This window comes from Salvelinus sp. IW2-2015, linkage group LG6.2 (genome assembly GCF_002910315.2).
Source record: "Salvelinus sp. IW2-2015 linkage group LG6.2, ASM291031v2, whole genome shotgun sequence".
NCBI classification, from domain to species: Eukaryota; Metazoa; Chordata; class Actinopteri; order Salmoniformes; family Salmonidae; genus Salvelinus; species Salvelinus sp. IW2-2015.
Genome location: NC_036846.1, coordinates 1,170,129 through 1,195,199, shown reverse-complemented (window position 1 = coordinate 1,195,199; position 25,071 = coordinate 1,170,129). Strand labels below are relative to the sequence as shown.

Genomic DNA, 25,071 nt, shown 5'->3' with positions numbered 1-25,071 from the left:
CTCCCCCTTTTTCCCTCTAAACATAACGATGGTCATTATGGCCAAACAGTTCTATTTTTCTTTAACCTCTCTGGGATATGTGGGACGGTAGCGTCCCACTTGGCCAAAAGCCAGAAAAAATGTAGCGCGCCAAATTCAAATATATTACTATAAAAATCAATCTTTCATGAAAATCACACATGAAAGACAACAAATTAAAGCTACACATGTTGTGAATCCAGCCAACGTGTCTGATTTCAAAAAGGATTTACGGGGAAAGATCACCAAACAATTATGTTAGCTCAGTACATAGCCACAGAAAAACACAGCCATTTTCCCAGCAAAAGATAGTAGTCACAAAAAGCAGAAWTAGAGATAWAATTAATCACTAACCTTTGATGATCTCCATCAGATGACACTCATAGGACATCATGTTACACAATACATTTATGTTTTGTTCGATAATGTGCATATTTATATCCACAAATCTCGGTTTACATTGGCGCCATGTTCAGAAATGCCTCCAAAATATCCGGAGAAATTGCAGAGAGCCACGTCAAATAACAGAAATACTCATCATAAACTTTGATGAAAGATACATGTTTTACATAGAATTAAAGATACACTTGTTCTTAATGCAACCGCTGTCAGATTTCAAAAAAAATTACGTAAAAAGCACACCATGCAATAATCTGAGACGGCGCTTAGATTTAACAACATTTCTCCGCCATGTTGGAGTCAACAGACATACGAAATGACATCATAAATATTCCCTTACCTTTGATCATCTTCATCAGAATGCACTCCAAGGAATCCTAGTTCCACAATAAATCGTTATTTTGTTCGGTAATGTCCATTACTTATGTCCAAGTAGCTACTTTTGCTAGCATGTGTAGTACACATGTCCAAACGCTCGCGCAGATGCAGGCAAACGTCGGACGACAACTTCAAAAAGTTATATTACAAGTCGAATAAACTGGTCAAAGTAAGTAGAGAATCAATCTTCAGGATGTTGTTATCATATATATCCAATAACGTTCCAACCGGAGCATTCCTTCATGTCTGTAGAAGTTATGCAACGCAAGGCGATATCATGAGGAAAGCGCGTGACCAGGAACTGGCAATCTGCCAGACCACTGACTCATTCCCCTCTTATCTGGCCCCAGAACACAGTATAAACTTCATTCAACGTTCTACCGACTGTTGACATCTAGTGGAAGGCGTAGGAAGTGCAAACAGATCCATATATTACAGGGAATTGAATAGGCGATGAGTTTAACTTCTTGGCGCTACGGATCCCTTTAGCGGGATCATTTTCCTAAACAACCGCTGAATTGCAGGGCGCCAAATATTACAAAAAATATTTATAATCATGCAATCACAAGTGAAATATACCTAAACACAGCTTAGCTTGTTGTTAATCCACCTATCGTGTCAGATTTTGAAAATATGCTTTACAGCGAAAGCAATCCAAGCTTTTGTGAGTGTATCAATCAATGCTAGAACAGCTAGCCCCAAATTAGCATGGTCACGAAAGTCAGAAAAGCAATCAAATTAATCGCTTACCTTTTGATAATCTTCGGATGTTTGCACTCACGAGACTCCCAGTTACACAATAAATGTTATTTTTGTTCGATAAATATTACTTTTATAACAAAACACCGCCATTTGGGTTGCGCGTTATGTTCAGAAAACCACAGCCTCGTTCCGTTCGGCGAAAATTCCCAAAAGTATCCGTAATGTTCGTAGAAACATGTCAAATGTTTTTTATAATCAATCCTCAGGTTGTTTTAACATACATAGTCGATAAAATTTCAACCGGACCGTAACCTATTCAATAAAAGAGAGAAAGAAAATGGAGAGCTACCCCTCTCGCGCGCAGGAACTAATCAAAGGACACCTGACTAGTTTTGAAAAATCTCGCTCATTTTTTCAAAATAAAAGCCTGAAGCTATGTCTAAAGCCTGGTCACAGCCTGAGGAAGCCATTGGAAAAGGAATCTGGTTGATACCCCTTTAAATGGAAGAAAGACGGGAAATGAAACACAGATAAAAATAATAATAATAATAATAATAACTTCCGGGTTAGATTTCCTCAGGTTTTTGCCTGCAAAATCCGTTTTGTTATACTCACAGACAATATTTTGACAGTTTTGGAAACTTTTGAGTGTTTTCTATCCTAATCTGTAAATTATATGCATATTCTACGATCTGGACCTGAGAAATAGTCTGTTTACCTTGGGAACGGTATTTAAAAAATACAAATAAAAATTATAATAATAATAATAATAATAAATCTGACCCCTAGTGTCAAGAAGTTAACATCGACCAGCCTCAGAATTCTCACTTCCTGTTTGGATTTTTTCTCAGGTTTTTGCCTGCCATATGAGTTCTGTTATACTCACAGACATCATTCAAACAGTTTTAGAAACTTCAGAGTTTTTTCTATCCAATAGTAATTGGATAGAAATTATAKGCATATATTGAAATAATATGCATATATTAGCATCTGGGACAGAGTAGGAGGCAGTTCACTATGGGCATGCAATTCATCCAAAAGTGAAAATGCTGCCCCCTATATCAAAGAAGTTAATCAGACCAGAGGACATTTCTCCAAAAAGTATGATCTTTGTCCCCATGTGCAGTTGCAAACCGTAGTCTTGTCTTTTTTATGGTGGTTTTGGAGCAGTGGCTTCTTCCTTGCTGAGCGGCCTTTCAGGTTATGTCGATATAGGACTTGTTTTACTGTGGCTATAGATACTTTTGTACCTGTTTCCCCCAGCATCTTCACAAGGTCCTTTGCTGTTGTTCTGTGATTGATTTGCACTTTTCGCACCAAAGTACGGAGACTCTAGGAGACAGAACGCATCTCCTTCCTGAGCGGTATAACGGCTGCGTGGTCCCATGGTGTTTATACTTGTGTACAATTGCTTGACAGATGAACGTGGTACCTTCAGGCTTTTGGAAATTGCTCCCAAGGATGAGCCAGACTTGTGGAGGTCTTCAATTTTTTTTCTGAGGTTTTGGCTGATTTCTTTAGATTTTCCCATGATGTCAAGAAAAGAGGCCCTGAGTTTGAAGATAGGCCTTGACATACATCCACAGGTACACCTCCAATTGACTCAAATGGTGTCAATTAGCCTATCAGAAGCTTCTAAAGCCATGACATCATTTTCTGGAATTTTCCAAGCTGTTTAAAGGCATAGTCAACTTAGTGTATGTAAACTTCTGACCCACTGGAATTGTGATGCAGTGAGTTATAAGTGAAATAATCTGTCTGTAAACAATTGTTAGAAAAATTACTTGTGTCATGCACAAAGTAGATGTCCTAACCAACTTGCCAAAACTATAGTTTGTTAACAAGAAATTTGTGGAGTGGTTGAAAAAAACGAGTTTAAATGACTCCAACCTAAATCTATGTAAACTTCCGACTTCCGAAAAATCGGCCGATTTAATCGGTATCGGCTTTTTTTGGTCCTCCAATAATCGGTATCGGCGTTGAAAAGTCATAATATTCGACCTCTAGTGTGTATATAGTGCATTCGTAAAGTATTCAGACCCCTTATACTTTTTCCACATTTTGTTATGTTATAGCCTTATTCTAAAATGAATAATAAATAAAAAATGATTGTCAATCTACACACAATAACCCATAATGACGAAGCAAAACAGGTTTGATCGTGTTCAAGTCCGGGCTCTGGCTGGGCCACTCAAGGAACTTCAGAGACTTGTCCCGAAGGCACTCCTGCGTTGTCTTGGCTGTGTGCTTAGTGTCGTTGTCCTGTTGGAAGGTGAACCTTCGCTCTCTGGAGCAGGTTTTCATCAAGGCTCTCTCTGTACTTTGCTCCGTTCATCTTTCCCTCGATCCTGACTAGTCTTTCAGTCCCTGCCGCTGAAAAACATCCCCACAGCAGGCTTCCATCTGACCACTCTACCATAAAGGCCTGATTGGTGGAGTGCTGCAGAGATGGTTGTCCTTCTAGAAGGTTCTCCCATCTCCACAGAGGAACTCTAGAGCTCTGTCAGAGTGCTCATCGGGTTCTTGGTCACCTCCCTGACCAAGACCCTTCTCTCCCGATTGCTCAGTTTGGCCAGGCGGCCAGCTCTAGAAAGTGTCTTGGTGGTTCCAAACTTCTGCCATTTAAGAATTATGGAGGCCACTGTGTTCCTGGGGACCTTCAATGCTGCAGAAATGTTTTGGTACCCACAATCCTGTCTCGGAGCTCTACGGACAATTTCTTTGACCTCATGGCTTGGTTTTTGCTCTGACATGTTCTGTCAACTGTGGGACCTTAATATAGACAGGTGTGCCTTTCCAAATCATGTCCAATCAATTGAATTTACCACAGGTGGACTCCAATCAAGTTGTAGAAACATCTCAAGGATGATCAATGAAACAGGATGCACCTGAGCTCAATTTTGAGTCTCATAACAAAGGGTCTGAATACTTATGTAAATATGATATTTCAGTTATATTTAAAAAATGTATACATTGGCAAACGTTTCTAAAAACCTGTTTTTGCTTTTTCATCATGGGGTATTGTGTGTAGATTGATGGGGGGGACTATTCAATACATTTTAGAATAAGGCTGTAACGTAACAAAATGTGGAAAAAGTGACGGGTCTGAATAGTTTCCAAATGCACTGTAGGTATTTTTTCCAAAATAGAGATTAAATGGGTCTATCCAAAGATGTAATTTCGTGAATGCCAGTGGTAGCCTAAAACTGGAGCGCTTACTTTTATTGTCAAGAGTAAGCTCTTCCTCGCCACCTCTCTTCTTTTCATGAAAAGGTTGTTTTTTAAAACTCAGTTTTATGTCATGATATTATTGCAGAGTTACGATGTAGACATAAGCGTACTTCTCCTTCTGTAACTTTCACTTCTCCATTGTTCTCAAGTGGGCTGTTTTAAAACCAAGGTTTAAGCGAGACTAGTGGTTGTTTAGGCAAGAGTAATGGTTGTGGGAATGGGAATAATGGGGAATACCCATCTCTTTACCAACAAATGGCATATTCAAGAGCAGTCTAGATGAATGRACATACCCCACAATCTCTTATATTGATGCTCATTACTTCATTAATCTTACAAGTATGGATACAGCCATCCTGTGAGGGCTCTGCTCCATTTTTAGAGCTGAAGGAAATTGTCGAATTTCAATGTCCGGATGAAGGTTGTCTGTTCTATAGAGAGCTGAAGCCGAGTATAATTTGGCTGATAAGGTGCTTGATTGAAGTTACATCGGTGGGAGGATGTGGCTTAGGCAGCGGGCTCTGCATTAGGCAGGAAGAGGAAGAGGCTGGCTCAGCAAACAATTGTTTGAGGAGCAAGATGAGACAACTATCACAAGGGGTTTTGTSATATTTAGTAAAAGACTCAAAACCATTGTTTTGTTGACATGGTCATAACTTTGTTAGTTTTGTTTATCTGATTCAAAATACATCCTCTACTACAGCACCTGAGCTCAATTAAAGATGTTTGTTAAGAGGAGGGATGGCCCTAGAGAGCTACTGGTTGTTCAGGGTTTTGTTCCAGCCTTGCTCTAACACCTGCTTTCGCTAATCAATGTCCTCATTGGCCGCTTATTAGTTAGTAGAATCAGGTGTGTTCGAGCAGAGCTGGAGCAAAAGCCTTCACAGCCAATACAGTAGGAGGAGGGTCAGCCAGTCCTGCTGTAAAACTAACGTAAACCATTGTTTATTTGTTCTTAATTACAGCAGATGGACCCTACCTTCAAATCATTGAACAGCCTAAACAGGTAACCCTTGTCTTCAGTGTGCTCCTTCTCTCAGTTACAGCATAGGCTATGTAAACAAGGTACACTCAAAATGAAAATGTTAACAAATTTCAAAGTGATATTACAAAAGGTTTATTTGACTACTATTGATGTCTGTTCCAGCGGGGCTTCAGGTTCCGTTATGGCTGTGAGGGGCCCTCTCACGGTGGGCTCCCAGGGGCCTCCAGCGAGAAGAACAGGAAGTCATATCCCCAGGTCAAGGTAAGTCCCACCCATAGAGAATGATAGAGGCCTCTAGTGATCAAAAGGCTGTATTAGCATGGGCAGCGCCATTGAGGGTAGAGGTCTTCTCGGGTCCAGAATGTTGGACCCATTTCGAAATGGACTAGGGACTTTCCCACTTAGACCCAATATGCATAAATCATTTTTTAAATATAGAGACCCGTTTCGAACRATCCCGAAGACAGCTAGATCCCATCTGTATAGACCTGGTCGGCTGCAGACCCGATCCGAGTGAGGGAAGAAGCAGAAAAGTAATTTAAGCTGCCTTATTAACCGGCGCTGATAAAGCGCGAGTGTGAGCGAGTGACAAGTTGAGTAGGAAGAGACAGCAACCAACCAAGCTGACGCGCACTATAGTAGACTAATAGCTACATAGCTAGGTTATTTATCATTCAATATGATTACGTAGTACCAGTCTTGACTGCATAAAACCGGGAGAAGCTAGTTAAGCTAGCTAATGTTAGCTAGCTAGCTAGGCTAATTGAGGCTGCATGCGCTTTCTCATCCTACAGTTAATAATAACAACTCCATTCAGAAAATTAAGTAGCAGCCTACACGTTGGCTCTTGGTCGTTGTAGCCTATCCGCCTCCTTTAACTTTTAATTGTCATTTTAATTCCATCTTACCTTGATTAGATATCTCCTAACTTTTGCCACAGTGCGAGGCTCTATGACTGTAGCCTATTGCCGCTTTGTTGACTTAAGATTGTCAAACAACAAGCCACACTTTCCACTCTCGTGAAAAGCAAGAGCAGCAGCATAAAGGATCAAATGTCTCTCTCTCTACTGCAGCAGTCGTGTTTGGATCTGTACGGGCCCTTCCGGACAAGTCATTTAAAATGATACATACCCAAGACATATCAGATCCGACCCAGACCTGTGACATTATTTTGAGTTATTGTTCGGGTACAGGTGGATCCGTGAAGACCTCTAATTGAGGGCTTCCACCATTTTAATGTAGTCAACTGGGTGGGACCTGGGTGGGAGTCATGTCCGAATGGGTCATCATGAGGGATCAGCCAATCGTGAAGAAGAAAATTGACTACTCTGCCCATGCTGTCACAGATGCTATAATGGCATAGATACAAAGATGAGTCCTTTATGTATCTCTATGGTCCCACCAACATGTCCTTCCTGATGTCATTTTTTTCCTTCCTTTCTTCAGTCACACCTTCTGTCCTTCATTCTGTCTTTCCATCCATCCTTCCTTCCTTTGTTCTTTCCCTCCCCTCATTTACTTTCTTTTTTTCTTTCCCTCCTTGAGGCCTGCTGTCCATCCTTTTCTCCTTTCTTCTTTTGATCTTTCAACTAAACAAGCGGAAGTAGGAATTCCCCATGAGATTCCTAGGAATTTTGTGTTCACGTGTTTGAGGTGTAATCATTTTTTTCATGTGTGAATGAAAACTTTTTGATCCGCCTGTATTTCAAGCTAACATTTAAATGTTTATCYTGACAGAAATCTGTTCATACAAATAACACAATTTTGCCCCTCACAAAAACACACACACACAGCACAAATACAAACAATGTATCTTTAGGCAATTTGAACTATGTTCAGACTGTACTCTGGGAAATCCCCTCTTGTTGTGCCTCCAAATATTTCCCTCAAGCAGTAAGAGTAGGTATTGTCTGTTGGTGATGAGTCACTTACTCCAACCTCTCATCTTCTGAGCGTGCTTTTGTTTCAATACATTTACACCTGAGGGTTTTTTGCTAAAAGGTTTTAAGTGATATTTTATTGGAGCAAGACATGAGAAGGGATAGTCATTCAATGGTCAGGGGAAAGAGGAATGTTCTCTGAAGTAAGCTCTAAGTTCTGTTCACATGATTCTTTTTGTAGTAAATTTTTAATTTATTTTTAGAATATACCTTTATTATTCCCCGCAAACCTTACCACCCTTCCCCCAATTGGAGTAAACTAATAAACAAAGACATTTAGGCTTCTACCTTCAGTTTATACTTATTTTACAATAGTTATATTTTGTTTGTTTTTAGTCCTTCCTCTATTTCTGATGTCCATCCAGTTTGATTTATATTTGTAACTGTGCTATTTCACAATATTTCTGAACCTATATCCATTTTACAGACCCTGTATGTTTTACATTGGTTATCTTGTTATTAGTCCCACCCTTCAGCTCCATTCAACCCCTCCCATCTATCTCGGATTTCTATTTGCCATATATTTTTCAACTGTGCTGTGATGCTTCACAACAGTACTGAACCTTTCTATTCTCATAGCTTCTACAGATAGTAAATTAAAGATAATTTTTTTTGCTAAAATAATGATTCTATTATTGATCAATTGACTATGGCTTTTCAAATCACCCAGTATTGCTATCTGCAGCGTTAGTTCTAGGTAAATGTTGCAATTCTTCAGCCATTCCTGGACCTGTGACCAAAAAATGAGCTACATATAGACAGTCCCAAAATAAATGATCTAATGACTGCCTCCTCACAGCAAAATCTGCAGAGCTGGGAAGATTGTATCCCACATATATATAATATTCTATTGGTTGCAAGAATTTTGTATAATAATTTAAATTGAAAAGTTTTGAATCCAGGGATGTTTTGCGTGTCAATTCATTAACCATGTGCCATGGAACCAGTACATCGAAAATCTCTTCCCAACTATTTTGCAATTTATATGGCACAGCTGTCAATCTTTTGGTCCTTAAATGAAATTGGTATATGTTTTTATTTATCACACTTTTCTTTAACCATTTATGTTCTTTAATGCAGGGTCGACAGACAAGTTCCTTACTTTTCCCCCCTTCTACTTGCCTCTTCCATTTTTGTGGTAATGCTGCAATAAGTTGGTTGTAATTTTGGGTAGAGCAGACATTTCCATATGTCTGTGTTAGCTGCATGTGTGACAACTCCACCAGTCCTGTTTATGATACTTTTTTTTATTATAATAAATTATATAGGAAAATACATTGTTTTTTAAAATCAGTTGGTATATTTGAGTTCAACCACTATTTGTTGTATTATTTGTTCTGTCTTTTCAGGTGGATTAAACTGAAATGAAATCGTACCCGCAAAACACCAGTCTCAACGTCAAGAGTGAAGAGGCAACTCCGGGATGCTGGCCTTCTAGGCAGAGTTCCTCTGTCCAGTGTCTGTGTTCATTTGCCCATCTTAATCTTTTATTTTTATTGGACAGTCTGAGATATGGCTTTTTCTTTGCAACTCTGCCTAGAAGGCCAGCATCCCGGAGTCGCCTCTTCACTGTTGACGTTGAGACTGGTGTTTTGCAGGTGCTATTTAATGAAGCTGCCAGTTGAGGACTTGTGAGGTGTCTGTTTCTCAAACTAGACACTCTAATGTACTTGTCCTCTTGCACAGTTGTGCACCGGGGCCTCCCACTCCTCTTTCTATTCTGGTTTGAGCTGTTCTGTGAAGGCAGTAGTACACAGCATTGTACGAGATCTTCAGTTTCTTGGCAATTTCTCGCATGGAATAGCCGTAATTTCTCAGAACAAGAATAGACTGACGAGTTTCAGAAGAAAGTTCTTTGTTTCTAGCTATTTTGAGCTTGTAATCGAACCCACAATTGCTGATGCTCCAGATACTCAACTAGTCTAAAGAAGGCCAGTTTTATTGCTTCTTTAATCAGAACAAGCAGAACCCATTCAACTTGAAGGAGCTGGAGCAGTTTTGCCTTGAAGAAATTCCAGTGGCTAGATGTGCCAAGCTTATAGAGACATACCCCAAGAGACTTGCAGCTGTAATTGCTGCAAAAGGTGGCTCTACAAAGTATTGACTTTGGGGGGGTGAATAGTTATGCACGCTCAAGGTCTCCGTTTTTTTGTCTTATTTCTTGTTTGTTTCACAAGAAAAAATATTTTGCATCTTTAAAGTGGTAGGCATGTTGTGTAAATTTAAATGATACAAACCCCCCAAAAATCAATTTTAATTCCAGGTTGTAAGGCAACAAAGTAGGAAAAATGCCAAGGGGTGAATACTTTCGCAAGCCACTGTATATAAAGTGCTTTAATTTCTAAATATTTAGTATTGTTTAACACTTTTATGGATTACTACATGATTCCATATGTGTTATTTCATAGTTTTGATGTCTTCACTATTATTCTACAATGTAGAAAATAGTAAAAATAAAGAAAAACAATTTAATGAGTAGGTGTGTCCAAACTTTTGACTGGTACTGTATGTGATGCATCATTGTGGCGGGATTAAATGAATGGCATCAGCCTTTGACAGATCAAGCATGTTGTTTACACTATTGTTGGATCTATGTTGGCTTCCTGTTAGTTTGAACATAACTTTGTGAGACGTTGGTGTATGTGTCATAGAAAGTCATTCATCTGCATGCCATTCATATCTGTTCACTGAAGAGAAGTGTGCATTCTCTTTTCTGTGAACAATGGGTGACTGATAAGCTGAGGGGTTTCCCGTGAGGGGTTTTGGAAGGATGGGATCTTTAGCTGAAGTTGTGGAAGAACTTGACATTTTACCATTGTTTGAAAATAGCTCTGGTTACATGAAGGACTGAGATTGTGAAACCTACCCTAACCCAGGGTTCTACAATAACGTTTTCCACTGGTGGCACTGGTGCTACTGACTTTTTTAGTTTGTGACACCGGCACATGTTTTGGTCGCACCAATTTTGAAAAATAATTTATTACATTTATTTTAAAGGAGGACTGTGATTTTCCCCCCAGTTTTCACTATCAAAATCACACTTTTTATATAGAAAAACAACAAGATTGGAGTTCTTAACTGCACAACAATTCTTAAACAACATAAGGGACAATTCTCTTAGGTCTGGGTAAAATATTAGAAATGTTGATTTGTTTTTGTGTAGTTACCCTTTTAATTCAGATGTGCACCAGCCAGATGGTTTTGTTTGGCTAGCTGTGTTTCTGTAGCACACTTGTGATGGAGTGTTCAAATCAAATGGCCACTGGAGTGATAGGCATAGGTAGGCATAGTTACCTTTTTAATTGCCTTACCCTAACTGTTTTAGCAGTGGTGGAAAAAGTACTCAATTGTCATACTTGAGTAAAAGTAAAGATACCGTAATAGAAAATGACTCAAGTAAAATTGAAAGTCACCCAGTAAAATATTACTTGAGTAAAAGTCAAAAAGTATTTGGTTGTAAATATACTTAAGTATCAAAAGTGAAAGTATAAACCATTTCAAATTCATTTTTTAAAATTTTTAATGAAGGATAGCCAGGGGCACACTCCAACACTCAGACGTAATTTACAAACGAAGCATTTGTGTTTAGTGAGTCTGTCAGATCAGAGGCAGTAGGGATGACCAGGAATGTTCTCAAAACAAACTCTGAATCAACTATATTTGTTTGGGAAAAGGTCGAAACACACATGAAACATTTAGCTAGCTAGCTTGCTGTTGCTAGCTAATTTGTCCTGAGATATAGACATTTGGTTGTTATTTTACCTGAAATGTACAAGGTCCTTTTTTCTTTTTTGCTGGATCTTTGTAGAATTTTGACCCATTTTTGAGTCACACAAAATCGTGTGTTCTCTACTCTGACAATTAATCCATAGAGGAAACCTAGTTAGTTTCTAGTAATCTCTCCTAGTTCAGTCTTCTGCGGATTTTTTATGGCGGTTGGCAACCAACTAACCAATTACTGCAACCTACTGAAGTGTGGGCCTTGTTCATCTGTCAATCACCCACGTGTGCGTGTATGTGTGTGGAGAGAGGTGGGACTTGACATCGCGTCAGGTGTCTAGAATAGAACCATGTTCTATTTTATCACCTGGTAACGTTTGGATGAAATTATTGAATAAGATTTATGTGTACATTTATTTTTCAACGCTCTCCCACACAACACAGGCGGTGTGGTCAGCATGTAGCCCTTTGTCAAAATCTCAGCCATGTGTAAAACTGTTTTCATTCAGCATTACTTTCATGTATTCATTTGGTTGATGCATCACTCAGAAATTGTTTACCATTTGGACTGGCATATTCCACTGTTTTGAATGCTGTGTGTTTATGTGTGATTTGTATGTATGTGTTTTTTGACGTATGAGTGACACACTTCCCCCCCCCCCCCCTAGAGAAAGTGTGTGACTAACCTCATTTGGTTAATTCATCACTCAGAAATGGTTTACCATTTTGACGTGGATTTTTAACTGTTTCGAATGATGTGTSTGTTGTTGTTGTTGCAAAAGTGACTAATTTCCCCCCGAGAGAAAGTGTCTGAATAACCACATGAGAAACAAAGCACAAAGTGACAGTAACACTCCAGCTCCTAACTGAGCCTGTCACTCAGTCAAGGTATGACTGAACTAGCTACACCGGCTAAGAGCCAATAAACCAGAGAGCACATTTGAGATTTTACAAGATTTTTTTTCTTTACACAAAACACCACCATACTAAGCAGTCTGGCACACGAGGCTATCGTTCTAATATCTTGTCTAAAARGTGTCTCCCTCTAAAAAGGACATTGCTGTTGTCTTTGCAGATCTGTAACTACCAGGGGTTGGCACGTGTGGTGGTACAGCTGGTGACCAACTCTAAAGATGCCCACCTCCATGCCCACAGTTTGGTGGGCAAGCAGTGTGACAAAGGCATCTGCATCACAGACCAACAGCCCAAAGACTCCAGCATCAGGTGTGTGTCTCCACCGCTCTCTCTAGTTAGCGTCGCGCATGAACACACACTAGGGCTGGCAAGGTAATTGTATAAACATGTAACCAACAATTTATGGATGAAGACCATAAATAAAATAACATAGATCATTTAAAAAAAAAAAGTTTTAATTAACTTTATTTTCAATAGTAGATATATTTGACACAATAGCAGTAGGGTCAATTAATGATTATGAACAATTGTGTTGCTACCTTAATCCATCTAGATATCAAACTGTCTCCACCTCCTTCTGACACACGCTGTCTTGGCACACACTGTTCTTCAAAATGCACACTCCCTTAGATGCTGCTGTAGCCAGTTGCAGCGCACATAATTCTCCGGTTTGTAAAGATGTAAAAATATGCCAAAATCTGACCCTAATCGCCACTCTGTCTGCTGAATTTAGCTAGCCAATGTCATTATTGGTGAGTGTGGACATTTTCAGTGCATTCAGCGAAGTATTCAGACCCCTTGACTTTTTCCACATTTCGTTACGTTACAGCCTTATTCTAAAATTGATCAAATTTAAAATACATTTCATCATCAATTTACACACAATAACCCATCATGACAARGTTACAACAGGTTATTTGACATTTTTGTCTATATAAGGTCCCACAGTTGACAGTGCATGTCAGAGCAAAAACCAAGCAACGAGGTCAAAGGAATTGTCAATAGAGCTCCGAGACAGGATTGTGTCGAGGCACAGATCTGGGGAAGGGTATCAAAAAATGTCTGCAGCATTGAAGGTCCCCAAGAACACAGTGGCCTCCATCATTCTTAAATGGAAGAAGGTTGGAACCACCAAGGCTCTCCCTCGAGCTGGCCGCCCAGCCAAACTGAGCAATCAGGGGAGAAGGGCCTTGGTCAGGGAGGTGACCAAGAACCCAATGGTCACTCTGACAGAGCTCAAGAGTTCCTCTGCAGAGATGGGAGAACCTTCCAGAAGAACAACCATCTCTGCAGCACTCCACCTATCAGGCCTTTATGGTAGAATGGCCAGACAGAAGCCATTCCTCAGGAAAAAGTTACATGACAGGCCACTTGGAGTTTGCCAAAAGGCACCTAAAGGACTCTTAGACCATGAGAAACAAGATCCTCTGGTCTGATGAAACCAAGATTGAACTGTTTGGCCGGAATGACAAACATATCTGGAGGAAACCTGGCACCATCCCTACGGTGAAGCATGGTGGTGACAGCATCATGCTGTGGGAATGTTTTTCAGAGGCAGGGACTGGGAGACTAGTCAGGATCGAGGGAAAGATGAAGGGAGCAAGGTACAGAGAGATCCTTGATGAAAACCTGCTCCAGAGCGCTCAGGACCTCAGACTGGGGCGAAGGTTCACCTTCCAACAGGACAACAATCCTAAGCACACAGCCAAGACAACGCAGGAATGGCTTCGGGACAAGTCTCTGAATGTCCTTGAGTGGCCCAGCCAAAGCCCGGACTTGAACCCAATCGAACATCTCTGGAGAGACCTGAAAATAGTTGTTCAGCGACGCTCCCCATCCAACCTAACAGAGCATGAGTGGATCTGCAGAGAAGAATGGTATAAACTCCCCAAATACAGGTGTGCCAAGCTTGTAGAATCATACCCAAGAAGACTCGAGGCTGTAATCCCTGCCAAAGGTGCTTCAACAAAGTACTGAGAAATGGGTCTGAATACTTGTAAATTTAACATTTTTTTTTACAAACATTTCTAAAAACCTGTTTTGGTTTTGTCATTAGGGGGTATTGTGTGTAGATTGATGAGGGAACAATCAATTTGAGAATAAGACTGTAACGTAACAAAATGTGGAAAAAGTCAAGAGGTCTGAATATTTCTGAATGCACTGTATAAGCAAAAGTGAATTATAAATGTTATAAAAAACGAATTTGAGATCAAATAGGCTAGCAAACGTCAAGTCTATGTGCATAACCCAGAGGCATGACCACTGCACGTGATAGATTGACCCACTAGAGGACAGAAGATTTGCCTGCCTTAATTTTGCAAACTGTTAACCAAAATTCCATGATCTTCACAGCCCTAACACACACCACCGAAAGAACCAGTTAGCTTACCGGTAAATGAGTATGTTTAACACCTTTTAACTGTTTGCTTATTGACAACATTGCAGAAATGTCTGGACATCCTTTAGGACCATTATGGATCCTTCCTTTGAGATCATATGTAATGATGGGATTTCTCACTTAGGGTTTCCCCATCTAACTTGAATTGACCATATGGTGTTATATCTTGCAGTAATTCTTAAAAAAGTACCACATGTAAATCAGACATTCGTTGTGACAGTTTCCCCAACCTGGGCATCCTCCACGTGACCAAGAAGAATGTGAGTAAGACACTGGAGGACCGCATGACTGAGGCCTACAGGATGGGTTACAACTGTGGCATTGTCATCCACCACGAGATAGACGCCATCCAGGGAGAGGTTCGCATCCCCCGGGAGCTCACTGGTCAGTCACCTTTAAGACAATTTGATTGAATGAATGTATTTCTGCAGAGCACTAAGAATATTTGTTGTTTTGCATATATATGAATATATACGCATCGCCATCTTCACACTCAACCTTCACGTGTGTGTGTGTGTGTGTGTGTGTGTGTGTGTGTGTGTGTGTGTGTGTGTGTGTGTGTGTGTGTGTGTGTGTGTGTGTGTGTGTGTGTGTCTTCAGATCACCAGAGAAGCATGATCTGCAGTGCAGCAACCAAGCAGGCTAAAGAGATGGACCTAAGCGTGGTGCGCCTCATGTTCACAGCCTTCCTCCCAGATAGTGACGGGGGCTTCTCCCGTAGACTGGACCCCGTCATATCAGACCCCATTTTCGACAGCAGTAAGTCACTAACAGCCACCTAGTCACTAAGCACCAAATCAACTTCAGTTCTTGTGAAAATGTGCCCGTTGACATCAATGCATGATTTATGAAAAAAACGATTACGCCATTAGTGCTGTGTTTCCCAGTGCGCTGTGACCCCAACAAAACAACGGTTCTAGCTAGCTAGCTGAAACAGTCTTTAGCCATGACCCAAGAAGAACTGTCTGTGCTCCACCATTTTGTTTCTTCTTTACATTATCAGTGAAGGATGTTCCATTACCCTTCACTAAATCCATCTATGACAAAGGTCCCCCACCTCACCATAGACACACACCATATTAGGCTACATAGTACCCAGTAGTGCCTCAGCTTAATGAAGCTCAGAAAGGAACTACTGTTTTGAACAAATGAATAGAACCATTCTTGTGCCTCTCAATACTGAATTCATGTAATTAGTCACTGAGTTTAAGATGTATTGAAGTAAAACCACATCAGTGTGCACTGGTTTCATTTTCCTAGCTCTGTTCTTCCTCTACGTCACGTTTCTTACTCGGCTTCCTCTCGCAGGCTGAAACTAGGCCTTCACTTTCAATTTGATGCCTGCCCTTTACTGTGTGAAAGCATCCACACAGTTTGTGTCAAGTTATTCTTCTACATTTGGTGTCTCTGTGGTTTTTTGAAATTAGAAAATATTTTTGAAGAGAAACAAATAAAATAGTGGTTCCAGTTTGATAACAATGGGCAATTTCAAGGATTTACAAGGAATCCAATATGGATTATGCACAGTAAAGAGAAAAGTGTTTTCGTTACAGTGCCTTCAAAGTATTCACACCCCTTAACTTTTTCCACAATTTGTTTATGTTACAGCCTGAATTTAAAATGAGTTACATTTTGATTTTTGTTACTGGCATACACACAATACCCCATAATGTCAAAGAGAAAAATGTTTTTAGAAACGTTTACAAATTAATTAAAAATGAAAACCTGAAATGTCTTGAGTCAATAAGTATTATACCCCTTTGATATGGCAAACCTAAATAAGTTCAGGAGTAAACATTTGCATGGATCCACTCTGTGTGCAATAATAGTGTTTAACATGATTTTTGAATGACTGCCTCCTCTCTGCACCCCACACATACAATTTATATTTAAGGTCCCTTAGTCGAGCAGTGAATTTCAAACACAGATTCAACCAAAAAGACCAGGGAGGTTTTCCAATGGCTTGCAAAGAATTGGTAGATGGGTACTTTTTTAATTTTTAAAGCTGACATTGAATATCCCTTTGAGCATGGTGAAGTTATTAACTACACTTTGGATGGTACATCAATACACCCAATCACTACAAAGATATAGGCGTCCTTCCTAACTCAGCTGCTGGAGAGGAAGAAAACTGCTCAGGGATTACATCATGAGGCCAATGGTGACTTTAAAACAGTTAGAGTTGGCTGTGATAGGAGAAAATGGAGGCTGGAGCAACAACATTGTAGTTACTCCACAATACTAACCTAATTGACAAGTTAAAAGGAAGCCTGTACAGATTAAAAATATTCATTCTGTTTGCAACAAGGCTCTAAAGTAATACTGCAAAAATGTGGCAAAGCAATTAACTTTTTGTTCTGAATACAAAGTGTTATGTTTGGGGCAAATCCAATACAACACATCACTGAGTACCACTCCATATTTTCAAGCATAGTGGTGGCTGCATCATGTTATGGGTATGCTTTTAATTGTTAAGGACTGGGAAGTTTTTCAGGATAAAAAATAAACGTAATGGCGCTAAGCACAGGCAAAATCCTGGTTCAGTCTGCTTTCCACCATACACTGACAGATTAATTCACCCTTCAGCAGGACAATAACCTTAAACACAAGGCCAAATGTACACTGGAGTTGCTTACCAAGAAGACATGTTCCTGAGTGTCCGAGTTACAGTTTTGACTTAAATCTGCTTGAAAATCTATGGCAAGACCTGAAAATGGTTTTCTAGCAATGATCAACAACCAATTTTGAGGATTTTGAAAATAGTAATGGGCAAATGTTGCACAATCCAGGTGTGGAAAGCTGTTAGAGACTCACAGCTGTAATCACTGCCAAAGGTGCTTCTACAAAGTATTGACTCGGGTGTGAAAACAAACATTTCTTTAAAAAACAAACATGTTTTCACTTTGTCGTTATGGGGTATTGTGTGTAGATGGGTGAGATTTTAATTTTTTTAACCATTTTGAATTCAGCCTGTCATACAACAAAATGTTGAATAAGTTAAGGTGTTTGAATACTTTCTGAAGGAACTGTACCTATTAGCTGTCAATAAATGAGAAGTAACGGTATTCTGCCTGCACTAAACAGAAGATCTGAGTTCCCTTATTCTGTTTGCAGAAGCTCCTAATGCATCCAACCTGAAGATTGTGCGGATGGACCGCACAGCTGGCTGTGTGACAGGAGGAGAAGAGGTCTACCTGCTCTGTGACAAGGTCCAGAAAGGTACAGTATGTGACAGGGGAATGGATTTGTCATCTATGATCCCGAGTGTGATTTATCACCGTTATCATGAAGATGATAACGTAGTCTGAAGCAACACGTAGTCAACACGTAGTCTGAAGCAACACGTAGTCAACACGTAGTCTGAAGCAACACGTAGTCAACATGTAGTCTGAAGCATTATCTCTTCGGCTCTTAGTTCTGTGTGACATCATCATACTGTTCATGAAGGAAGTCCTCCGGCCTGCTTTTCCAGGAAGAGGTTTATAGTGGTGTATTGTCCTCTCTACCTTTTTTTGTTTTAGCCGTATTGGCCTGTTGGCAAAACGTCAACAAACCTGGAATGCAAGATCCTCTCTTGGGACAGAAGTTTGTCTTTTTTTGTGCTCTGCTGTTTGACCTCCAAACAAAGGGCCTCATCTCGAGTCTAGTTCTACCTTTTTATTTATTTATTTTATTTAACCTTTATTTAACATGGCAAGTCAGTTAAGAACAAATTATTATTTACAACGACAGCCTACCAAAAGGCAAAAGGCCTCCTGTGGGGACGGGGACTGGGATTAAAAATATAGGACAAAACACACATCATGACAAGAGACACCACAACACTACATAAAGAGAGACCTAAGACGACAACATAGCATAGCAGCAACACATGAAAACATCATGGTAGCAACACAACATGGCAGCAGCACAAAACATGGTACAAACATTGTTGGGCATAGACAACAGCACAAAGGGCAAGTAGGTAGAGACAAAAATGCATCATGCGAAGCAGCCACAACTGTCAGTAAGTGTCCACTCGCTGTATCATGCTTTGCAGAGTCAATCAGTGATATACTACTCCAGCCCTTCAGGCTTTTATTTCAGCCCAGCTCTAAGACACTTCCTTCAGACAAAACATACTGAAGATCACGATTTTAGTCGATTCTTTGAAATATTAGTGTTGGGTTGGAGCAAAGGTCTGCACATCCAGCAGCTCTCCCAGGACTTGAGTTTTCTTGTCAAGGACATGTACGGTGCAGCTAAAACATTCCAATAGGATATTCAAATACTTCTGTCTGTAGTTGTGGGGCTGTCAGTTGTGGGTGGCACCACTTCCTGGTTACCTTGGAAAGACATTGACATTTCCTTGTGGTTCCATGACCGATGACACGTGAAAGATTCTCATCAACCCTTGAAGGCTATATGCGCAAACATGTTGGTTTTGAAAATAAGTATATTTTTTCCTAGTCATCTTCTATTATCCTCCAATATCTTTCACGTCACCAGTTTGTTCTTTTACTCCTAGTTTGAAAGTGGGGTTGTGACAGTGTACCTTTTCCCCTGTAATTACAGATGACATCCAGGTACGCTTCTATGAGGATGACGAGACCGGGCTGACATGGGAGGCCTTTGGGGACTTCTCCCCCACTGATGTGCATCGACAGGTGCACAATAAAGTCTGTTTTTATATTTCCTCCCCTGTAACAGTACTATAACCTAACCACTGGTAAAATCTCCACTCCCTTCCACAGTTTGCCATTGTTTTCAAGACCCCCAAATACAGAGACCTGAACCTCCAGAAGCCCACCTCAGTGTTTGTGCAGCTGAAGCGTAAATCGGACAACGAGACGAGCGAGCCCAAGCCCTTCACCTACCACCCACAGATCATAGGTGAGCCGGTCTGAAACACCCCCAGACCTGGTCCTGGAGAATCCCTGTGCATGCTGGTCTCTATCCCAACCCACTATAGTTTGTGCCATTCTTATGGCACAGGGTTCAAATTGGACATAACCCACTATTCTGTCAACTGTCATGTCAATCTGCTCATCTTGCCCCTGGTCTTCATCCTCAGATAAGGAAGAGGTGCAGAGGAAGAGACAGAAGACCCTGCCTAATTTCCAGGACTACAGTGGCCAAGGTGGATCAGGGGGCATGTACCGGGGACCAGGGGGAGGAGGCTCCGCTACGGGGGGAGGACCCGGCTCAGGTGGAGGAGGTACACCCCCCAAAAATTCTGATGAGTCGTTCATTTTTACACAGAAGGAATGTGATTTTAAGGTGAACGAGACAAGCCATGTAAACTTCAAATGGGCAATTTCTCAAAGTCCTTCACACGATGAGAGGGTACAAGTTCAAAAGCTTTACTGTCTATTTAGGCTAAAAGGAAATGTGTAACCACTTAAAAAGAACATCTTTGTTTTATCTTTTAGGTTACTTCCAGGCCTATTCCACCTACAATAACTACGGCACCGGCTATAGCGCTGGCTTTTCCCCTGGCATGAGTGGTGGCGGGGCGGGCATTAAACATGGTGAGCGTGTTTGTCTGTCTGCAATTCCATTTAAGTTCAGGATAGCAATGAAGCTCAACCATGTTCCCTCGACACAGCTACACAGGGCAGAGCGGAGGACAGCGGTGATGACAGCGACATGGGCGATGACCCGTCCTCGGGGGCAGTGGTGGCGGACCGAGCCCAGTCGGAGGAGGATGCCTCTGCTGGGGAGACAAGTGAGGAGAGAGGGGCTGGTGTGGAGCTAGGGACAGGACTGGCAGTATGCCCAACAGGGAAATTAGTACAATGATTAGCCAGAGTGAGCCACTGGACAAGGAAACAGACTACTGTACTTGTCGGTGTAGGACTGTGTGTTTGTGCTGGAAGCCAGGGTAGTTAATGACAGTGTCTTTGTGTCCAGAATGCGTGCTGGAGGCCAGGCTGGTGGATGTGGCTGAGAGGCAGGCTGAAGCCCTCTTCCATTACGCCGTCACTGGAGACGTCCGCTACCTGATGGCTCCACAGCGCCACCTCATGACGACTCAGGACGAGAACGGCGACACGTCCGTCCCCTCAACCTATCACTTCAGACCTAATCCTAACATGAACATAACTCCGAACTTTCACTGCATTTGTCTAACTTCTTTAACTGCATTGATTTGCTTCCATTTTGTGTCCATCAGCATTCAGCTTTGCATTGATGCCAATGGGATATATAACCCTGATATGGCATAGTTTCTCCAGTAGCACATGCCAATCTGGACTTGTCCTCTGTTTCTCCAGTGGTCTCCATCTGGGGGTGATCCACAGCCAGACAGACGCAGTCAGGAGTCTAGCCCAGGTGCTCTCTGCCCTGCCTGGAGAGGAGGTCCTCAACATGAGGAATGACCTCTACCAGGTAACAAACACATACACTAACAGGCCTTGTGTTTCTGTGGTGATCTTAGTCCGTCTGTGACAGAACAGGCAGTAATATCCTATATTTGTATCCCTCTATCCCAGACTCCTTTGCACCTAGCGGTGATAACCCAGCAGAAGGAGGCAGCCGAGGCCCTCGTATTGGCTGGGGCTGATGTCACTCTGTCTGATCGCCACGGAAACACGGCTCTACACCTGGCCACTCAGCAGAAGGAGGGAGGGATGGTGGGATTTCTACTAAGACACAGAGAGGTGGTGGAACTAGTGGACCTCCCCAACACAGCAGGTACAACACACACAGACACATGCATAGTAGAAAGTGAAGAGTCAACTAGAGCATGACAGTGCTTTTATCCTCCAGGATTTTGCTCCCTCCACCTGGCTGTGCTGGCCAACAGCCTATGTTCCCTCAGGGACCTCCTGGTGAGCGGGGGCAATGTGGAGGTCCAGGAGAGGAGCTGCGGCCGCACGGCACTCCACCTGGCCACTGAGCTGGACAACGTCTCCCTTGCAGGCTGCCTGCTACTGGAGGTACGTACCGTAGAAGCCTTGCCTACCTCCATACCTACCACCCTGCATCTTTCTACTGGCTGGCATCTTGAGGCTAAGCAGAGTTGGGCCTGTTCAATACCTGGAAGGGAGACCTAGAGTGTATTTAGTAAGGTGAAACTAGAACGTAACAAACTAGCACAACTCAAGTAGCCCTTTCCTTGTGACGGTGGATGGGTCATGGGTGTAAGCAGTGGCTATTTTAGCATGTACATTTTGGTGGGGCAAACTTAATTTAAAAATAATAATTATGCATGCCAGCAAAGCCACTACACTAAACAATACATGAATTGCGCTATAACGGTGTCAAACGGTGCCCACAAACTGTTAGGGCCTACATAAAGCTGTCCCAACACMTTACCACTGATACACCTGGCTATCAGCAGAGCCTTGTCTGGCAGCGAAACAGTTCATTCAGCCTCATTTACTGGCTTTTAAAAAAACATAGCTGATATGTTTAAACAAATGTAGTTTCTACTGACAATTGAGATGTACAAACTATGGCATACGGGAACGACGAGCGGATAAGAGGCAAGCCGTAATTTCGATTAAGACATTAATGAGCAAGTAGTCGATATAACTATTTGTTCAGCACTTTAGAAATGTACAGCAACAGAATTCAGGACATGAGTCGTTCTTACAGTATTCTCCCTGTACACCAAGTCAGAACCGTTGGATAAATAACATGGGCATATAAGCAATGAAAGCTCTTACAATATTCGATGATTACATTTCTCTAAAACAGGCTATAGGCTAATTAAGAGGGGAAAAGGGACCAAATTATTAGCGTGAGCCACATGGAGGGAGATGATTACTTTCTTAGCCACCGTATACATATCTCCCTGGCATATTACGTACATAATTTATGCATCAGCATACAATACATATTTGGACTCACCTTCTAAACCACTCATTGTTGAATTTGCGATTTCCAACTTGTTGTGAAATGTTTGTGCAATGGCCGATGAGCACCGATACGTTTTATCTAGAATTTCTCTTCATTATTTATCGTCACATGACAAGGATTGAAAAGGATTTTCCAGTAGATTGTCGACTTGATTCATGATGATGACTACTAGCTAAGCTCTTGAAAGTATGATGTTGACATGATCAGTCCAATCAAAGCCTCTGTACATATAACATGATTTGCCGTCATTTTATCTGTGGCCAATGACCGTGAGCTTTCATGGATGGGCACTTGTAATGTCAGAATGACGGGTCGCCACTGGGTGTAAGATGTGTGTTGACAGTGTTCTCTCCCTCCGCAGGGGAATGCTGATGTGGACTGCTGCACCTACAACGGCTCCAGCCCTCTACACATAGCAGCAGGCCGGGGCTCTGTCAAACTGACCGCTCTCCTCATGGCTGCAGGTATGACTGGGTTTCTTCAAACTGTCCCCTTTTGTGAAAATGGCTTAGTTCGATGTCTTTGTTGTCTCTGTAACTGCTCTTTGGTAATATAGTCCTAGCTCAAAGGCAGACATGACTTGATCAATCTTTTCATGTCTAGGTGCCAATCCTCACAAAGAAAACTTTGAGCCCCTGTTCTTCAGAGAGGATGACTGCTGTGTGGATGAGGAAGAGGAACAGGATGAAGGCTACATCCCAGGGATGAGTCCTCTTAACATGGCTGCCACTGCTGAGGTGGGTTCCACATGCACACACTTTGATGTGTTTTCTGGAAGTCATTTTCCTCCATGTTCTGCTATCGTCTCGCACATATCTCACTCAACTGACTAATATTGCTACAGGCCTTTCTCACACCTTTACATGTTTACTCTAAAGATAACATGCATGTCATTTTATGACGACGAAACTACTGACGTGAATTCACGAGTTGAAAGAACGTTCGTTAAATATTCTCTCTCTCGTACTTCTAGGTATTGGAAATTCTGAATGGCAAAGAGTACAAKCCAGAGACCACCATCCCAGTCTTCATCCCCCCTCAAGGTTGGCTCCTGCACTTCAGTTTAAACAACCCCTTTCATTGTGATCTCTACGTCTTAAGCCATAGGGTTATACTGCTGTCTCATCTTGGTTCTTGTCCACTGTGGAGTACAGCTAACGGTGTCATGTTTCTGTAGGCGACATGCGGAGCCTGGGCTCAGACACAAAGCGGGCATTATGCCAGGCACTTGAGTGCCAGGGGGGGAGCTGGGAGAGCCTGGCAAACACGCTGGGGCTGGGCATCCTCAACAGTGCCTTCAGACTCAGCCCCTCCCCCGCCAGCACACTGCTGGACAGCTACGAGGTACACACACACACACACTATCCCAACCTAAGAAAGCTGATGTTTCTCTGGAACTTAATCCAGGACACATTAATCAACATTCAGACAAAGACATGAGGGGGAAACCATAGGCATTGTAAGATTAGAAATTTCACATTGATAGTTTCTTCTATTTTGCTCGGATTTCTCCCACCTTGAATTCAAGTCAGCACAGAAAATGAATTCATATGTTCTCATTGAAACTTGGGGACTTTTTTTCAACACTTCCGTTTAATTTGGACTCAATAGTTGGTCGATAAGTAACACTTCTATGCCCCTGTCTGTAGGTGTCCGGGGGAATGGTCATGGACCTTTTGGAGGGACTCAGGATGGTGGATAACTCCACCGCGTTGACAGTACTGCAGGGGGCACTGTGTAAAACAGAGCAGGCTCCTCTAGCTCCCCAAAGCACCACAGAGCTCTTAGGTATGCTCAAAAAGGACTCAGCCAGTAGCTCAATGTACAAAATATATACTAGCATACCTTATAAGATTTAAATAGAATCATCTGGGATATAAGTCACCTGCCCTTAACCCCCTCCCCCACTTGTCTCTCAGGACGTGTCCAGGATCTGAAGCTGGACGGACAGGAGGACAGCGGCGTGTGTGACAGTGGGGTGGAGCTCTCCACAGCGTGACTGCCAGATTGGTTTATCACACATCAGGGCCCTGACCTTGTCAGGATTTCATGAGGCTTCTACTTCCTATAAGCAGGCTACAGACAATTTCTCTCTGAAAGGGACACTAGCAAGCTCGTCTCCTCACACATCATGCTAAATATCCTTACTTTTAATGTTTTGAATACGTAAACATAGTATGCATGTTATGTTTGCATAATGACATTTCAGGAAACCTGAATGTAATCTATTTGAATCTTGTTTGAATTAACATCATGAATGTGTTTTATTCAGGGGAAAACTCAAGAGGCTTGGTATAAATGTGGAAAATACTTTTTAAATAATTTGTAATTTATTAGATTCAAAATGATATGATCAGAAATGTTCTCCCCACACTACAGTTCATTTGGAGCATGGAAGTAAAAAAAATGCAGCCGATTCAAATGACCAATTTTGAGTGTGGCACTCTGGACCTTGGCAAAGCCCGAGAAATACGTTCCAACACCCCCTTGTTTACAAGGCGTAGACCCCATACAGAATGAGCAGGCTTCAATGCCACTTT

At 41.7% G+C, this 25,071-nt stretch overlaps 1 protein-coding gene across 3 annotated transcripts in view; it reads left to right on the top strand.

The window, feature by feature from the left end:
• Nucleotides 1-25,071, top strand: part of LOC111965631 (nuclear factor NF-kappa-B p105 subunit) — a 32,337-nt gene extending 7,266 nt beyond the window's left edge. For all 3 annotated transcript variants that reach the window (XM_023989791.3, XM_023989793.3, XM_023989792.3), the window contains 21 exons: nt 5,694-5,734; nt 5,876-5,974; nt 12,449-12,597; nt 14,907-15,070; nt 15,287-15,445; nt 17,801-17,905; nt 19,241-19,332; nt 19,420-19,558; nt 19,740-19,883; nt 20,098-20,196; nt 20,274-20,393; nt 20,579-20,720; nt 20,941-21,055; nt 21,160-21,361; nt 21,437-21,606; nt 22,893-22,995; nt 23,135-23,268; nt 23,505-23,574; nt 23,709-23,875; nt 24,181-24,319; nt 24,451-25,071. In XM_023989791.3, the coding sequence (XP_023845559.1) occupies nt 5,694-5,734; nt 5,876-5,974; nt 12,449-12,597; nt 14,907-15,070; nt 15,287-15,445; nt 17,801-17,905; nt 19,241-19,332; nt 19,420-19,558; nt 19,740-19,883; nt 20,098-20,196; nt 20,274-20,393; nt 20,579-20,720; nt 20,941-21,055; nt 21,160-21,361; nt 21,437-21,606; nt 22,893-22,995; nt 23,135-23,268; nt 23,505-23,574; nt 23,709-23,875; nt 24,181-24,319; nt 24,451-24,530 (2,633 nt within the window). In that variant the 3' untranslated portion in view covers nt 24,531-25,071. The remainder of the gene's footprint in view (nt 1-5,693; nt 5,735-5,875; nt 5,975-12,448; nt 12,598-14,906; nt 15,071-15,286; nt 15,446-17,800; nt 17,906-19,240; nt 19,333-19,419; nt 19,559-19,739; nt 19,884-20,097; nt 20,197-20,273; nt 20,394-20,578; nt 20,721-20,940; nt 21,056-21,159; nt 21,362-21,436; nt 21,607-22,892; nt 22,996-23,134; nt 23,269-23,504; nt 23,575-23,708; nt 23,876-24,180; nt 24,320-24,450) is intronic.